This window comes from Mercenaria mercenaria, chromosome 12 (assembly GCF_021730395.1).
Source record: "Mercenaria mercenaria strain notata chromosome 12, MADL_Memer_1, whole genome shotgun sequence".
NCBI lineage: Eukaryota > Metazoa > Mollusca > Bivalvia > Venerida > Veneridae > Mercenaria > Mercenaria mercenaria.
Window position 1 is genome coordinate 36,366,867 of NC_069372.1, and position 16,590 is coordinate 36,383,456.

Sequence of the window (16,590 nt, forward strand, 5' to 3'; positions counted from 1 at the left end):
TCATGTCAAATAATATCATTCTTTGTCACAGATAACAGCTCATTTCTGCATTTCTGTATGTTCATATTCGTAAGATAATATATCTGTCATTTAGTCAATAATGAAAAAAAAGTTAACAATATGGTTTAAATTCATTCAAATTAATTGAAGTAAGACAAAAAATGATATACGTTCCCTTACTAAATTAAAGACATTATTTTGGTAAGGTTTAAGATATTGGCAAAACAACAAAACGTCTATTTAGTGGATTATATATGTCAGTATCGACTCAAGTTATGCAATTTCCTTTGATCATAGCAAACTTTTATATAAATAGACTGGTTTTCATTGTACCGTTAAAACCGATGTATTTGTCATTCATAAGTTGTTGAACTGTATACCTTTAGTAATTATGAACAAAAGCATAAAACAATAAAACAGAGATAATTTGACAACCCTGTATACAATACTATCGCTTTTAAATATTTGATTATTTAGAAGGAAACATTAGCCTAAGAGTTATTGTAATAAATCAACGCCATAACCGTTTTTCACGAGTTGTCAAAAAATAACTACCGATCACTTACTGTAGTTAAACTATAGAATTTCACTAACACTGCGCCACATTGTCTCAAACATCGTTAATTTTGATCATCATACCATGATGGATAGATAGACTTCAAGTAAGAAATTTGGACCTTGTCATGGCGTAATAACACCTGTTTTTATCTCCTAGGAAGGTATTCATTGCATAATAATCGACGTATTCTTTTTTCAAGAGCAGTTATATATATATACCTTTTCAGTTTTGATTTATGCCTTCACTTATTGTTCTTTGATAGCTTGTTGCAAAGTTTTTACTTCAGTCCACGAACACGAATCTCACAGGTAAAAGCTTTCAGCAGATGTAATTCAGTTACTATACTTATTAAAATATTATGTATTCAGAAAAGATCGTCCATGTATTTTGATGTTTATGATCAATTTAATCCAAAAATATATAATACACATTTAAATAACTAATATTCGCTCATGGTCGGTTATTTATGGTGGTACAGGCCTGAAACAGATCGCGTGTAAAAAAAATACAATAATAACGTGCTTATTGCCATTATGATTTACTTCCAGAGTAAGTTCTTGCTTTCTTTTTCAGTTTGTTTATTAGATATTGGTAATTCTGAGGGCCTCTATGATGGTGTAGCGTTTTGTTCCTCGGGCATCTTCGGTATTTGGTGGTTCCCCGATGGTTACAGCTCGACCTGAACATTCTTGTATGACACATCGCCAATACGTTTTTACTACTTTATCCTTACGACTTCTGTTCTTATTAAAAATATATCCATCAAACACAAGTTGTAACTTTGCTTTTTGTGAAGTAACGAACTCCATCACTATGGACGAAGATGAAAGTGTTTTCACTCTTTTTGTACATGTATTCAATTGTATTCATTCTATGGTGACGATAAAAAAGTCAATACTTGGAGCATTTCATCGTTCGATTATACGTGCTCTTAGACTAATTCTACAAGAACGTAAATACTTATAAATTATAATCGTATGATCAAAATTATGAATTATTAATTATGATAATTTTTTTTCGGTCAATTTATTGTAAAGATGTTCAATACTCGGATCATTTAGGGCATTTAGAGCACGTAAATGCTTATGAATGATCAAAATCATAATCGTATGATAATCGTATGATCAAAATTATTTTCGACCATAAATGTGACAAAACGCCGACACGACACTATGCGACATGTCGATCTTTTGTCGCATCGATCAATTGTCGCATCGGCGTTTTGTCGTGTCGATGTTTTGTCTGTCGATGTTTTGTCATAGACGCATTATACTTTATATACTGTACGTAAACATAAAGCTATATCACAGTTGAAAGTATCATTGAAAAAATACATTGTCAAGTATCATCACGTCGGCACACTTTCTTAAAGTCATACTCGGTACATGTTCAGGTTGTATAGGGTCGACAGTCAGATTCGTATTACAATAATTACGGCAGAAACACATTACATAAAAATTGTCGACGATTAAGTTTATTTCCAAAACTATTCGTGAATCTTCGTAAATCTCTGAGATCTTCATCTCGGACAGCGCTAAAATTAGAAATTAGCGGTTTCGCGAGAGCGCTAATTCACGTCCACGCATTAATTAGATATTTCACCAAAAATTGCGTTTGCGCTAAATTTTTGCCGCGCTAATAAATGTACGCCTACAGTAGTACAGTATGAACGAAACAGTGGATTTCGTCTGTCTTTACATGATCGCATAGGTTGTAATTAAGTATCTGATAATGGTGGTTTGTAGGCAAAGGCCATATCTTTTTGCTTTTTATAATGTATACTAGAGCTCTGCTTACTATCATAAGCTACATTTAATAACTTGATAATAAGGTGGTAATTAGAAAATATTATGGATCATGCTAAGGTGATAACCATTTCCCCCGGGTACGCACGGTAGGCCTTTAAGGTCATATGGCGACTTTTCTTACAAAATATCAAGTCAACTACCCTATACGTTTTATTTACTGAGTTCCTAATAGTTTAGATCTGTGTACAGATTTTCATTAAGTTATATACTGCAGCAAAATAAAATCTGATTCAAATATGTTTCTTTTATTTGGCTTTAAATGATGATTTCTCAGCGACATGCCAATTCTGAAGAACAGCGAAAGCATAGAAATACCTGTCACTGGGTGAAAACCAACATCATTTTTCAAAGAAGGTAAAGCTAGATAATTGTAATACAAAATACATTTTATTTCTTGCTTTTATCAATGACATTTTTGTCCAAATTGACCTACTGTACCCGCACAATATCCTGACCTGCAATATTTAGGCAATATAATTGGACATTGCCGCAAAAAATGCAACATAAAAGAAAGAGAGACAACCATGTCTCCCGTTTTTTAAGCCTGTAAAAAACAAGGATAAATATCAAACATGGAATGCCATGTTCGCTCCAAAAACGCAGCCTCCCCAAACGCGCACACGACCAACACACACACACACACACACACACACACACACACAAAGCAAAACCACCAACACACGCTCTCACACAAAACAGACACACTAGGACAAAACGAACAAATAAAGGAACACAGTGGGTCACCGCCTTGTAACGGTCAGTATGTCTGGTGCTTAAACCGGTTTATGGTGCGCACCCAACCTCCCTCTTACCCCCCCCCCCACCCCACCACACACACACACCATGTTCCAAAGTCACGTATAAATAAAAGTCATCCCCGCCAGGTGCATCTGTAAGACTTTTATAGTATTTTTTAGATAATATCGCTAAAACAAAACCTATAAGTGAGTAATAAACTTGAACACATTTCGAACTTGAACATGTTGAATATCTTTGACAATATAATGGGCTATTAAGTATCAACACTCGAGACGCTAACAGAATGAGTGAAAACCGGTATCAATTTTCTTTTACACTTTAACATTGCAGACAGTTGCCTAGATTTTTCATTTGAGGAAATATATGCTTAACTCCGATTTAAAGTTCATTTTACACTTGTTTTTACATTGATATGTTGCAATGAATATCAAAAGCAACTGTAACTGTAAAATGTTATGATGTGGTGAAATTGACCTTATCCATATAATCATGGAAATAAACCTAAAATTGATAAAATATTATATTTTAAGATAATAACCTATTAGCGCTGACATCGAGTTCATACTATTAACTTAAATGGGTTTGATATACATCATCATAAAATTTTGCTAGAAGACGAAATAATAAGGTCAGTACGATTATTACTAAATGCAATCTGGACAAATCACTGCCTGTAACAATTGCATCAGATCGCAAAAGCTGTATACTCGACATCACTAATCTCGCGTCATCACTAATTTCGCGGTATTTGAGTTGCGCCACCTACGTGGTGTTTACATGTCAAGTTCGTGACCTATTTTACGCATGCTACCGAAAAATGTTCTTACCTGCAGTTACCTTGCTAAATATCTCAGTATTTATTAAAATCGTATTTTTCACATAGCTATTACAAATTTTTTTTTAAAAATCCATTAATCAAGCAAATATTTGCAATGGTTACAAGTTCGTCTACCAGCTGATCGGCATTTGTCCTCATTAATTATGCAAATTAAGTCCCGCCTATAGGTTAGAGGACACCAAATTTTACGTAACATCCCCTAGTTACACAAAAATGAATGAAATATCAGTATTTGGGAAATATCAAAACGTCTAAACTCGACGGAATTTAAGGGGGAGGGGTGTGTATGTGTGTGTGTGTGGGGGGGGGGGGGGGGGGAAGGGGGCCATCTCCTCAAAATACATCCATGATATTGAGCAGTGAATTGGAACATGTTAGATAAGTATCAGATAGAAAATATTCAGTAATAGCACAATTCTTAGGCTCCGATACATTATGACCACGCCCAGGACCTTGTGGTTGAATTGCGAAATATCTGGTGTGTCCACTGCCCAGAGGAGAATATTTTCGATAGTGCCAATGTAAACAGACAGTATAAAACACGTAAATTGGCGTTTAATGACTTTTGAGTTTCCCTGTTAGTTTGACGTAGATAGCTTTTCAATGTCTGAATAATATTTAGTGTTTTTTAGCCTATGATAGTTTGATTGCCACAATTGTTGACCTATACCGCGAAATTAGTGATGTGACGTCACATGATGACAATGGCTGACTATTGTTGTTCGAAGTACACATGGATGTTTCTTGAATGATATCTGATTCATTTTCACACAGTAATTGATGTATATGACATGAAATATTGTGGTAAGGACAAGAAATACTCTGTTGTGTTGTTTCTTGTTTAATGTTGTTACGTCGAATGTCAAGTGCCGCGACAATACAGATGGACGGTATACTACTGTTTCTGATATTAAAATTGTTTCATCTTTTAATTAAGTCGATAAAGTGAATAAACATACCCTATTTTTTATTATCCAAAGAATTCATGTGAAGCTTGATGTAAACCACTTGAAAATCCTGCATCGGTGTAAAACATTTCTTTTAATCTCTACTGAAATCATCTGACAAAAGCACCAAAATGAAAGGTAAAAAGTGGTGGTGTATGATCTAAGTTTCCATGACATTTTCTGTCTGTTATTATTTCATTCTGAAAATGCTACCTACATGTCAAGCATAGATCTGTCATGTGATTTCAGCATAAATGCGGAGAAAATAAGGAAAATAGCTCTACAGAACAAAAGAAAAACTTAGGACCATTTGAATCTGCAATTATGCGACTACCATTTTTTTCACGCCATTTTCCTAGTTAGTGTCTGTGTAAGGTTGAAACATCGTTGTGGAAAAGAATAATTTTACAATATTCATAGATGGGCGGGGGAGGGGGGCGGGGAGGGTTCATATGACGAAAGAACATAGCTCACTTTAGCCTTATATATGGCTAACACAATTGGGAAAATTATAAAATTGGTTATAATATTTTTTAAAAGAATGTATATTATTCCCTACCAGAATGTTTATCTTGAATAGTGAATTTCTTTTTAGAAACAGAATTATTATCTTTTTCAAAAGTTTTCACTGAATATTGCTGAAATCGCTGCATTTTTTAGGAAAAAAATAGGGTCCTTTTCCAACGTTGAGAATTGACCCCGTCAACATTCCAACATTAAATATACAATGTAAATGTTTAAAATGTCCTCTTTTAACGTTGAGAATTGACTCCGCCAACATTTCAACATTAAATTTTGATCAGTGGGGTAAATTTTCAACGGGGTCAATATTTAATGTTACACCGGCAGCTGTGCTCATATTGAAAATTGCAGTTTGGTCACATTTCCAATTCCCGTAACAATGTTAAAAGTATTTTCATAAACGTTACATATTTTCTTCGATAATCAGAGCTATTTTTAAATAATAGCTCCAATTATTTTTGGGACTGCAGTAATTTTATCTCCATATTTGGTCATGAATTTCTTCAGTTCAAATGGATTACGTCACCGACTATGACGTATAATCGACCCACGCGGTGAGCCCAGCATCTTCTCCCATTTTAGTCTGGGAGTTTGGGACAACTAGCCGTCAGAAATTCTGTGTTTTTTCATCAGCAAAATTTTTTTGTCCTGATGGCTTCGCAATTAAGACGAAGCAAAATGACAGAGTCTCGTAGGACAAGAGGACGAAAAACGAAGGCGGATCATGTGTCGGAAGCTTCATCAGTGCCAGTGGTGTCGGTGTCGGATGTGCCAGCGGTGACGGTGTAGGCGAGATCCGAAGTTGTACCAGTGCCAGCAGTGACGGCGCCGGATGCATTTTCGGGGTCATCAAGGTCAGTGTTGGGGACAGTGCCTGCTGAAGATTAGGTATCGGGGTCATCAAGGTCAGCATTGGGGACCAATTTTTTTTTGCAATTCTTCTGGTAAAAGATAAGCCGATTTTAATTTTTTTGCACGGAAAGGTAATCTTGAACCCTTCGAATTGAGCCGAAAACTTTTAGAAAATCCATTTAATAATAAATTCGCGTCTGCCTTGTTAGGATATTTAGAAACGTATTTGGCTAAAAGTTTAGTATTTATATGTGAGGGCCGAGGGCCATTATATCTCGGTTGTGCAGTCGGGATTCTGAGTGAAGGTCTTAACTGATGGCGATAATGACTTGTCTGTCCGTGGACTGTAACGAATGACCTTGACCTACTGGTAAAACAGACGACTTGGGTGATTCCCGCTACAATTTAAGCATGCATGACTATACATAGAAAAGGGTCTTACACATGTTTTCAAATTGAAATCGGAGCATTTTCTAAGTACACTTTGATTTTCATTTGATACTACCGATGTTGAATGCCCTACATAAATCAACCAAAATTAATAATCAACATTCGCCCGGGATTTATTAGGAGTGAGAGACATTCTGAACCTAAACTGCTCGTCATAGCTTTTCCAACCCAAAGCTGAATTTCGTTTTGATGCGATTCGTTTTGTCTGCAAATATTTCAGAAGCTCTTTGTTACTTGATATTGATACGGTAGCTATGACGATAAGGGTCCCGGCTGGGAAAATTCAGGAGCAAACCAATTTCTTGCGTCAATTGTTATGTAAGAAGAAACTTTCATTATTACAACTGCAATCTCTGGTTGAGAAGCTCAATTTCTTCATTCGTGCAATTAGGGGTAGTAGAGCATTTTATGGCGTTTTTATCAGGCCATGCATGGGTTGAACAAGCCGCACTTATTGAACGGACAGTCGCGAAGATATGCAAATTTGGCTCCAATTCCTCCATGAAGTCAATGGAGTAGTTCACATTCCTGAGCCAATATGGTACATGTACAATAATGAAACTTTGGAACTTTACACGGATAGTGCGGGAGGTTGTAACCTTGGGGCCGCTTGTTATTTTCAAGGTAAATGGTCATTTTTTCATTGGCCGGAATTCTGGGCTAATAGCGATATTTTGAGGGATATGACATTTTTAGAATTAGTTCCAGTCTACTTAGCTTTCATATTATGGACAGAAAATCTTGCTAGAAAGAATATAATTTTATGGATTGACAATGAGGCCCTTGTTGAAGTTTTGAACAAGCAAAGCTCAAAATCAAAGAGAGTGATGATTTTAGTTAGGGACCTAGTATTGCTATCAATGAAACATGAAATTGTTTTTAGGGCACGGTATACAAGGTCAGAACACAATGTAATTGTTGATGGCTGATGCTATGTCTCGTAAACAGTGGGACAGATTCCGAAAGGTAGCACCAAATACCAGTCTAAATCCGGAAAAACTGCCCGACCGATTTCTGTCGACGATATTGAGTCCGAAGAGTCCGAAGCTGCTAGGTTATTAAATGACGCTTTAGCTGACAATACTCATTCGGCCTATTCTATGGGACTGAAGCGTTTTGAAACGTTCCGTCAGCAGTATGGTCTGAGTAACACATGGCCACCAATCTTACACGAAGTAGTTCATTTTGATGCTTATTTATCTTTACAACAATTAGCTTATACAACAGTCAAACTTAATGTAACGGGGATAAGTTACATGTGTAAGATTTGAAATACCCCGGATGTTTCAAATAACTTTTGTAATCGGGAAATTGCTTGATGGGTTAAAGCGCAAAACGTTAAAGCTGGCGTACGATTAACTATTACTCCTGACGTGCTTAAAACCATAGTATCACGCTTAGAGGTGGTGTGTTCAAACAAATTTGAGGGTAAACTTTTCGCTAGTGCATATAGTCTCGCTTTCTTTGCGTTTTTGCGCGTGGGTGAACTGGCAAAATCCAGTGGTAACTCGATAAGCGATATTTTGGCGTTTGAAGATGTTCAAATTTGTGAATCGCAGAGTTTTTTTAATACTTCGCATACGGAAATCAAAAACTGATCAATTGCAAAAAGGTGCAACATTGAAAATAAGCAGTACTGGCTCGAGAATATGTCCAGTTAAATTGCTATTAGAATATTTAGAGGTTCGGCCTAGAATTTTGTCACTTTGATGGAAAAGTTTTGACTAGATATAAATTTTCAGCAGTCTTAAAAAGTCTTTGGCATCATTGGGTCCAAATCAGGCACGATTCAAAGCCCATTTGTTTAGGATAGGGGCGGCAAGCTCAGCAGCTTGCAATGGAATTCCGGTGGACACAATAAAGATGATTGGTCGCTGGAAGTCGGGTGCGATCGAATCGTATTTGCGCGGACCAAGTATGATAAATTCTGGCCAATTATGTCAAAAGTTTAAGGCTTAATGGTAATCAAGATATATTTGTTTCCCTTACTGATAAATCGAGAAAACATTCATTGGGGTTATTTTTGTTTCATTTATTAGGAAAGACAGTTGTGTGGATAGTGGGGTCGTCTATTGTGAGAAATGCCTTTGTGTTCGCACGGAAACAACCCGGTGGAGCGAGGCTAGGCCTGGACGACAGTGCAATTATATGGTGGCAAGGATATGGGGGGAGTGGGGGGGGGGCTATGCCTAAGCGGTGTAACTAAGAAATTAAGAGTGTTACAGAAGGTATGGACGGGACCTTCAACAAACGTCATAATCTTGCACTGAGGGGCTAATGACCTAGGTGTTTGCAAATACATTTCAGACAACTTTCCTAAAACAAAAATAATATGGTCCCAACTTTTACCTCTCGTCTCTTGGCGGTATTCAGGAAATAACAGAGCTATGGATAAAGCCAGGAGGCGCGTGAATACACATGGGGCAAGAATTGCAATGGCCAGTGGTAGAAGATATTTTGTCCATCAAGGGTTATCCTGTCACGATATTTGCATGTACAGGAATGTTTTACTTCAAAAGGATGGTGTTCACCGGTCAGACATGGGAAAATGTCTATTTGTAAAAAAATCTTTTAAAAAATGATTTGTAACATTCTGGCTAGTGCGGAAATTCACTTTTAGGTGTGTTTCAGTTGATGTCATTTTTTGTTGTGAACTACCCAAATTTGTAAAAAGCAGAGTACTGTTTAAGTAATTAAATAGTTAATATTAAGAATTGTGGTAGATCTATGACATGGTTTAAAACAAAGAACGCTAGAAATAAAATGATTCTGCATAAGGAGTTGTGTTTCGTGCTTTGCTTGCTAATAGTTGAAAACAAACTGGTGAGGCTCCTATCATATTGGAAACTCAAATTTTTCCAAACTTTCTGTTTGTATTTTTGGCGTTGTTCGATTTCGGTTTGGCAGTTCCTGCCTACCTCGTCGAACATGTGGCGGAATTCGAGTCTCCAATACCAACCTCATAAGGATGACTGACTACCAGCGTCATTAGAACAACTGAACTTTTGCTTTACTTAAATGGGACGCCATTATACAGCTATTTGTCTTGGCTCGGTATCCCGACGTGAACGGTGCCGTGGCCAGTCACTTGCCAGAACTTAACTTACTTTATTTTGAAGATTAAGTTTATTAATCATAGATCTATTTAATTTGAATTTTATTTGCTGCATAAATTGTATTATAATTGCTAATAAATGTTAAATGCTTTACCATGTCTTGTTTCATTAGGGTAGTTCACATGACCAAAAACAAGAGTTAGTTAATTACAGTGACTGCTCTATAGCTGAAATGAAATATTTAATTTTGAACGTAAAAATCATACGTTCTTGATGGAGATTTTAATATGATTTGCTGAGCCAGGATCGACCTTGAACTTGAGTCTAATATATTGGGTTATTTTCCGTTAAAGTTTGTTTTGGTACACTGCAGATATCAATAGTAATCAATAAATTGTAAAATAGTCCGTGCAGTTTGATAAAACAATACGTCTTGATGAAAGAAAGCTTGTTCTTTACTCCGTTTAGAGACTTTTAGTTTTAGGCCATTTTTGGGGCAAAAAAATGAATCTGCTCCTTCATTGGTTTGACAGTATTAGCCGTTTAGTGTTTTTTTTGTGACTTTTTAAAAAATGTTTTGGTTGCAAAATAAATCAAAATATATCATACCTTTTTGCAATTTCGTTGTGTAGTTTATTTCAAATTTGTGAGGAATTTCATAAATGTATTATGTGTAAGATAACAGACATTGCAAAGAATATAGATTGGGGGTTTAGCGGCGCTCTATTATACCAGTGGAAATCGTATTGGGTTTTTCGAAGGTTAATTTAAGCAGTAGGTTATCAAACCAGTCGTTATATTTCTGTGATCTGAGCCACTGAAAAGCTTTAAATAAATACAGAAAAAAATGAATTTATTACCGCTTGTAGCAAGTGTTTGTAACGGAAAGCGTCCACCCACACCTGCTGCCTAGTTGCAGTATTTGTTAGCCGGAATGCTGTAACCTATCAAAAGAGTGTTTATTCAGTTCTTTTCATAGCGTTCTTTGAACCTCTAAGAACATAGCTAGGTCTTGTCTTATGACATTTTAATTATATTCTTGATAATTAACATATAAATAAGATTTAGTTGTGATGTAAGCCATTGAGCCAAGCATAAACCCTTTTTCAATAAGCATTCAATCGTTTTAAGTTCATTTTATTAGATAATTTGAACAGTATCATAAAACACTAGAAGCATTATCGGTTGTCGATCACAATTAACTCCTCTGTGAAAAGCAATATAACACTTATTGCAAATGATTTACTGCTGTATAGTCTAAGGTTAACAAATACCATCTAAATATTTCATTTCATAGGCACCGATATAATTAACAGTTGCTGGCAATACAAAGTGCACTGCAAGTGAGTATTTTTTCTTTGATGTAGATCTCACCGATAGCTTATCGGCAGCTCAGTGTCTGTATTAAGTCTTCAATGCTAACCTTATTTGAAATAATATATACATCAAATGGTGATTGGAATCGATCAAGTATTCTTTTGAAATATGTCTGTCTGCTTACTTGAATCTATAGCCGAGAGACAGATTTTTGGAATAGTTTTGTTAAAATAAAATTGCCTGCCGCATTCTGTCTACAGATGTGATGAAATTGTTATGTTTATTTTCATGTTTTATGTTAAAATTTGTTGTAATAATAGTTAAAATAGATACATATTTTGCAGGATTGTTGTACTTTTACGTTATATAAATTACAAGAAAAGATGTATTATTTTAGTTAGTAATGTGGCTTAAATATAGATATTTTATATACTTAACTGTTGATAAATTTGTACGCAAGACCTTGATTTCTTTCTGCAATAAGTGTATATATTTTACCCAGATGAATTCTGTTTTAATATTACTTTAATCGAATTTGATAGATGATTTGCACAATACATTAAAATCTTACAATGTTTAATTGCACTGTGAATGTGAAGAAAAGATGCGTTATCACACACTATTTGGATTAGAAAAAAACACCCGGGTTCGTAATCATAAAGCATCTTAAGTATAAGTATAAGAAATTGATTATTTACTTAAGTATTACTTAGGTAAGAAATTTATTTTACTTAAGTATATTTGTTAGTCATAAAACAACTTAATAAGTCATTCTTGGCTTTTATTGTGGACGAAAACATTAAAAAAACATCATTAATTTCAGACAGATACAACATGAAAATTATATTTAAAGTGCTTTTATCTGAAAAACAACACTTTAATCGTACTCACGACGCCATTTTGTTTTCTGACTTAAGTCATTTCTTACGTATCTTAAGTTTAAGCTGTTTTATAAATAGGACTTAAGTTTTTTACTTAAACTTAAGCTTAAATTACCACAAACTTAAGTAAAATCTTCAACTTAAGTCAAAACTTATACTAAAGATGCTTTATGAATACGGCCCCTGGCCTGTAAAAGATCTACAGTTATTACGAACATATTTGAAAATATTGACAACTACTGTAAACATATAATAACTTGTATGTATGAACAGTACTGTATTTAAGATTTAAAATTCTGCGCAATAATAAATTCATGAGCAAACGCAGTGTAATGCCTCTAAAAAGACTTGAAGTTTTTTATTGTAGCAAATAGATGTTAATTTAAGACATTTAATTGTGAATGCAACGCTGTATTCACAGGTAGTTTATATGTTTAGCCAAACTGAATATATCTGATGAGGACACCCTATAACTAAATCATTATATCTTATTATAACATTTTTTAAGTTTTTTAAAAGATGGGCATGAGCTAGGACTTCTTTAACGGCAAATTAAAATAGTTTGCGCCCTTCATAGGTTATGCCCGTTCCGAAGAAAAAGTACCAGTTCACTAGATATCATCTTCGCCTCAAAACAGCTCCAGATTTATTTAAGAGTTTCAACCGCATATTAGAAGAAAATCTGTTTTGGCGACTACACGTTTGCGCTGTGTTCGGATGCCATACTCTTTCTTGTACGGTCAATGATTTTGTCATACAAAATTATATTTTTCAAAACAAACTTACTTACGATAAGAAATGCGCAAAATGATTTGTCAACATGAGAGTAAAACGTCAACGGTTTTAAAGATTGGTCGTGTATCTTTGTAACAGTTTATGTATTAATGGATGTTCAATTTTCTTGGCACAAACATTAACCATAACCTGACGACATGTAATGTGCAAGATTCAGATCCCCCAGACCAAACTCAAGTTAAAGATTGCATACTGTTATATCTTTATTCTTGTCACAACTTTTTTTATTCCTAGGTGTTTATTAAAATTCTTTTCATTGACATCTACAATGAAAAAAGACGACATGTCTCCTACAAAATCCGCCCCTGGCTCAAAGGTCGATGTCACACTCCGTTTTATATTTCTTTTGCTTGGTAAGATATCAGTATAAGAACTTGTAGCATGCATGATTCGCAGCCCTGATTGAAAGATTAGTGTTACATGTTGTTATCTTTATATGGCTATATAGGAAACATTTACTTATATAGTTAAAAACTTCTAGATTTCACGAAACTATATCTGCTAGGAGCATATCACTGCTTTCACTAAACATTTTATCTCAACAGAAACACTTATTCTGGTTACATTTTCCATCATATTAGCTAGCAAAATCAATTTTCTAAACAAAAAACATCGATGTCAATACTTTTGATATTTTTATAAACTAACGAAAAAAATACATTCATATGGTTTTAGAACCTTTTTGTTTGTATTTCGCAATAATTAGAAATATATAAAGTTTGATATTCTTTTACAGACATAAGGACTGATAAAATGAATTCTGGTTAATGTGTAGTTTTCTAAAAAATATTGTCTTTTCCGCTTAAATACTCTTTAACAAGTAGAGGACATTGTTTGCCCGGCAATTCTTTTTTTATTTGTTTGTTTTAAGATATCTTTTATGTGATAAATTGGCAGTGGCTTGCCTCACTGAAAACAGTGACTAAAACTGGTGAAATCTCAGTACAGGTGTTGTCCATTTTGCTCCAGATGCTTATGTTTTAGATATCAAATATTTCTGTTTTTATATATATATATATATATATATATATATATATATATATATATATATATATATATATATATATATATATATATATATATATATATAACTATATATGTGTGTGTTTGTAAATTGGTGCACTAAACTACCATTTCTCAACTGGAAAGTCGAATTTGAAGTTTTAAGGTACTGCCATCTCTATGTGACGGCAGTATCTGCTTTACCGATAAAGGGAAATAAAAATGTGTTGAAGTTTATGCTAGTTACTGCTTGAGAAATTTTGAAATACTAGTAAGAAATCTGTGACAAGTATAAAGAGCTAGAATACAGCTAATAGTCACCTTAAAATTTGGAATGAAGTTTTTTTTGTATACAGTTTCATAATAGAAAAACAAACTTGCACGGTAAATAGTGTGTGTTTTCAGCTGGATGAAACACAACTGCAGTGAATATTAGAACATATGTTTCACTGTGCACAGTGAAAAATAAATGCAATGAAAATATTCAATATTATGATCTCTGTATTCATGGTACTTCATCAATATTTCTTGATATTTCATAAGACAGTATACATGTATAATAATATGCTTTCTATGCACTTTGAATAATTGATATTAATGTTAGCCAATAAAGGAATCAATGGCAGTCTTCATGGAAATACAATACTCCGCTTTTTGACCCATACTTGAAATTAAATTCTTAGGGATAACACTATGATTACACAAACTACTATAGCTATGGGGTACAATGATATTTCTGTTTTCTTCAGTCAAGTACATAATAAATAAATTTTAATAAATGCTCATGTTTTATTTCACACTCGTTATTAATTTTGACATATACAATCAAACCAATGCGAAAGTTCCTTTCAGCAAAATGTTATATCGTATGCAGTTTGCCCAGTACCCCATCCGTCGCATGTGAAAGTACTGGACTGGTCATCATAGGCATAACTGTAAGCGTCCGGACATGCTCTTTTAAAGATCTTTGAGAAGTAAGATGGCGGACAAGTACTAGGCTTGTTATGTGCTCCGGTACAACAGTAATTAGCACTATTCCATTTCAGGCATGCGCTCTTGCAGGCAACAGTTCCACCCGTTCCATAGACACGTAACTCATCCGGACATATCTGGTTAATATCTGTACCACAACCAGCTCTCTTGCAGTAGTATTTTCGACTTGAATGATTATTATAGGTACCAGATCTTGGTTCCATGGACATTTGCAGATTGAAGCCATCAACAAGACTGATGTCGTAGAAGTCCTGATTTCCTCTGCTGCCAGCATCAAACGTTATCTCAGCAAGCGTAGCGGGAGCGACCCCGCCCGCTCCGTTGCATTGGATCCTTCCTACACCACAGTCCCCGGTCTCGCATCTACCATTGCCGCAGCGGGTTCTACCCCAAACACGACCTGACCATTTGTTGGGAACGTGAGTTGTATGACTCTGTCCAGAAGGCAACTCGAATCCACCTGAAATTCAGAATAAAAAGTCTGACATAGTCACTGTCATACTGGAATAAAGGTAAGGCAATAAGAAGCAACCACTACCCATCCGTGCTGCTTTACCGGAGTATGACGGGAACGGCCGAGAATCTCCTTTTAAGTAGGTGGTTCATCACGACCTATTGACAATGCGGTGAATATTCAAAACTTCTAAAAGAAAAGTCTTATTTGAAACAATTTAATATCAAATAGAAATAACTACAGAAAAATGTGTATGGACAATAGAAAACAGAAATATGTAGAATATGTGATGAATATTCAAAACTTCAAAACGAAAAGTCTAATTTGAAACAATTTAATATCATATAAAAATGGTTACAGAAATATGTGTAGGTATACAGTTACACATGTTGTAATATCAGTCCGTCTAATAAGGTCTAAAAATTGTTTGTTTCCGGTATCGTACAAGTGTTTTTATGAATAACTACTACAAAGCACCCATCGATTCTCCAGCCTTCAGGAAAATACTTAAGTAATTGCTTAGTTAAATCTGTTACTTCAAATGCTTGTTTTGCCCTTTATGCGACTTCAATGTTGACTTTTTCCATCTATATCAGAACTGTATATGACAATTTCATACATCAAAACACAACAATTCTGAATTTTACAGAAAACGAAATATACAAATAAGAAATATACTTAAGCAAATACTTAAGTTCGTTATAACGTGCTTAAATAGAAATATCATATTTGCGTGACAGAAAGAAGTACTGCAGACAAATACTACGAACCATAGTATAATTTAGCTATAGATACATTGTTATAGAAAAATCAACATTAAACAACAATAACTTAAGTAATGCGCGATTTTAAATTAATTACTGTTTTTTTTCGTTAATTTTGGACCTGGTGCTTCCTTTTTATTTTTAATTTGTAACGAATGAAAGTACTTTTAAATTTAGAAAAAAAGCTGACACGCTTCAAGAGGCGCATCTCCTTAACCTTACCTTGATCAAGCTTATGGTTCCCAAGAAGTCCAACATACACTGTGTGTGAGCACCTGTTATGAATGTAGAACTTGTGAGCCACACACGTTCCTAGAATCAATATTAGCAAAACACAGCTACGGAACATCTTACGTAAATTAATATTGAAAATAATTTTAAATAATTTCAATATGAGTTTAACTACAATTAATTTTTATGTTATACTGCATGTTGTATCACTGAAAGTTACGGCATTTATATAGACAAATACAACCGGACAACCGGGACGGATCAAGATAAAAATAGCATTCGTCACTGTTGTTTTATACCAAAATCCGGGTTCTTACGTGGCTAATTACGTTTTCTTAGAAAGCGTAACAATTACTCGTAGG

The 16,590-nt window shown here is 34.6% G+C and overlaps 1 protein-coding gene across 1 annotated transcript; it reads right to left on the reverse strand.

Annotated features, from left to right (window-relative positions):
* Positions 1-14,273: 14,273 nt before the first annotated feature.
* LOC123535252 (uncharacterized) lies at positions 14,274-16,467 on the reverse strand. Its single transcript, XM_045317838.2, has 2 exons — positions 16,220-16,467; positions 14,274-15,239 (listed from the first exon to the last, which is right to left on the reverse strand). Exons 1-2 carry the CDS (start codon positions 16,344-16,346, stop codon positions 14,635-14,637), a joined length of 732 nt encoding a protein of 243 aa, XP_045173773.2. The 5' UTR covers positions 16,347-16,467; the 3' UTR covers positions 14,274-14,634.
* Positions 16,468-16,590: the final 123 nt, after the last annotated feature.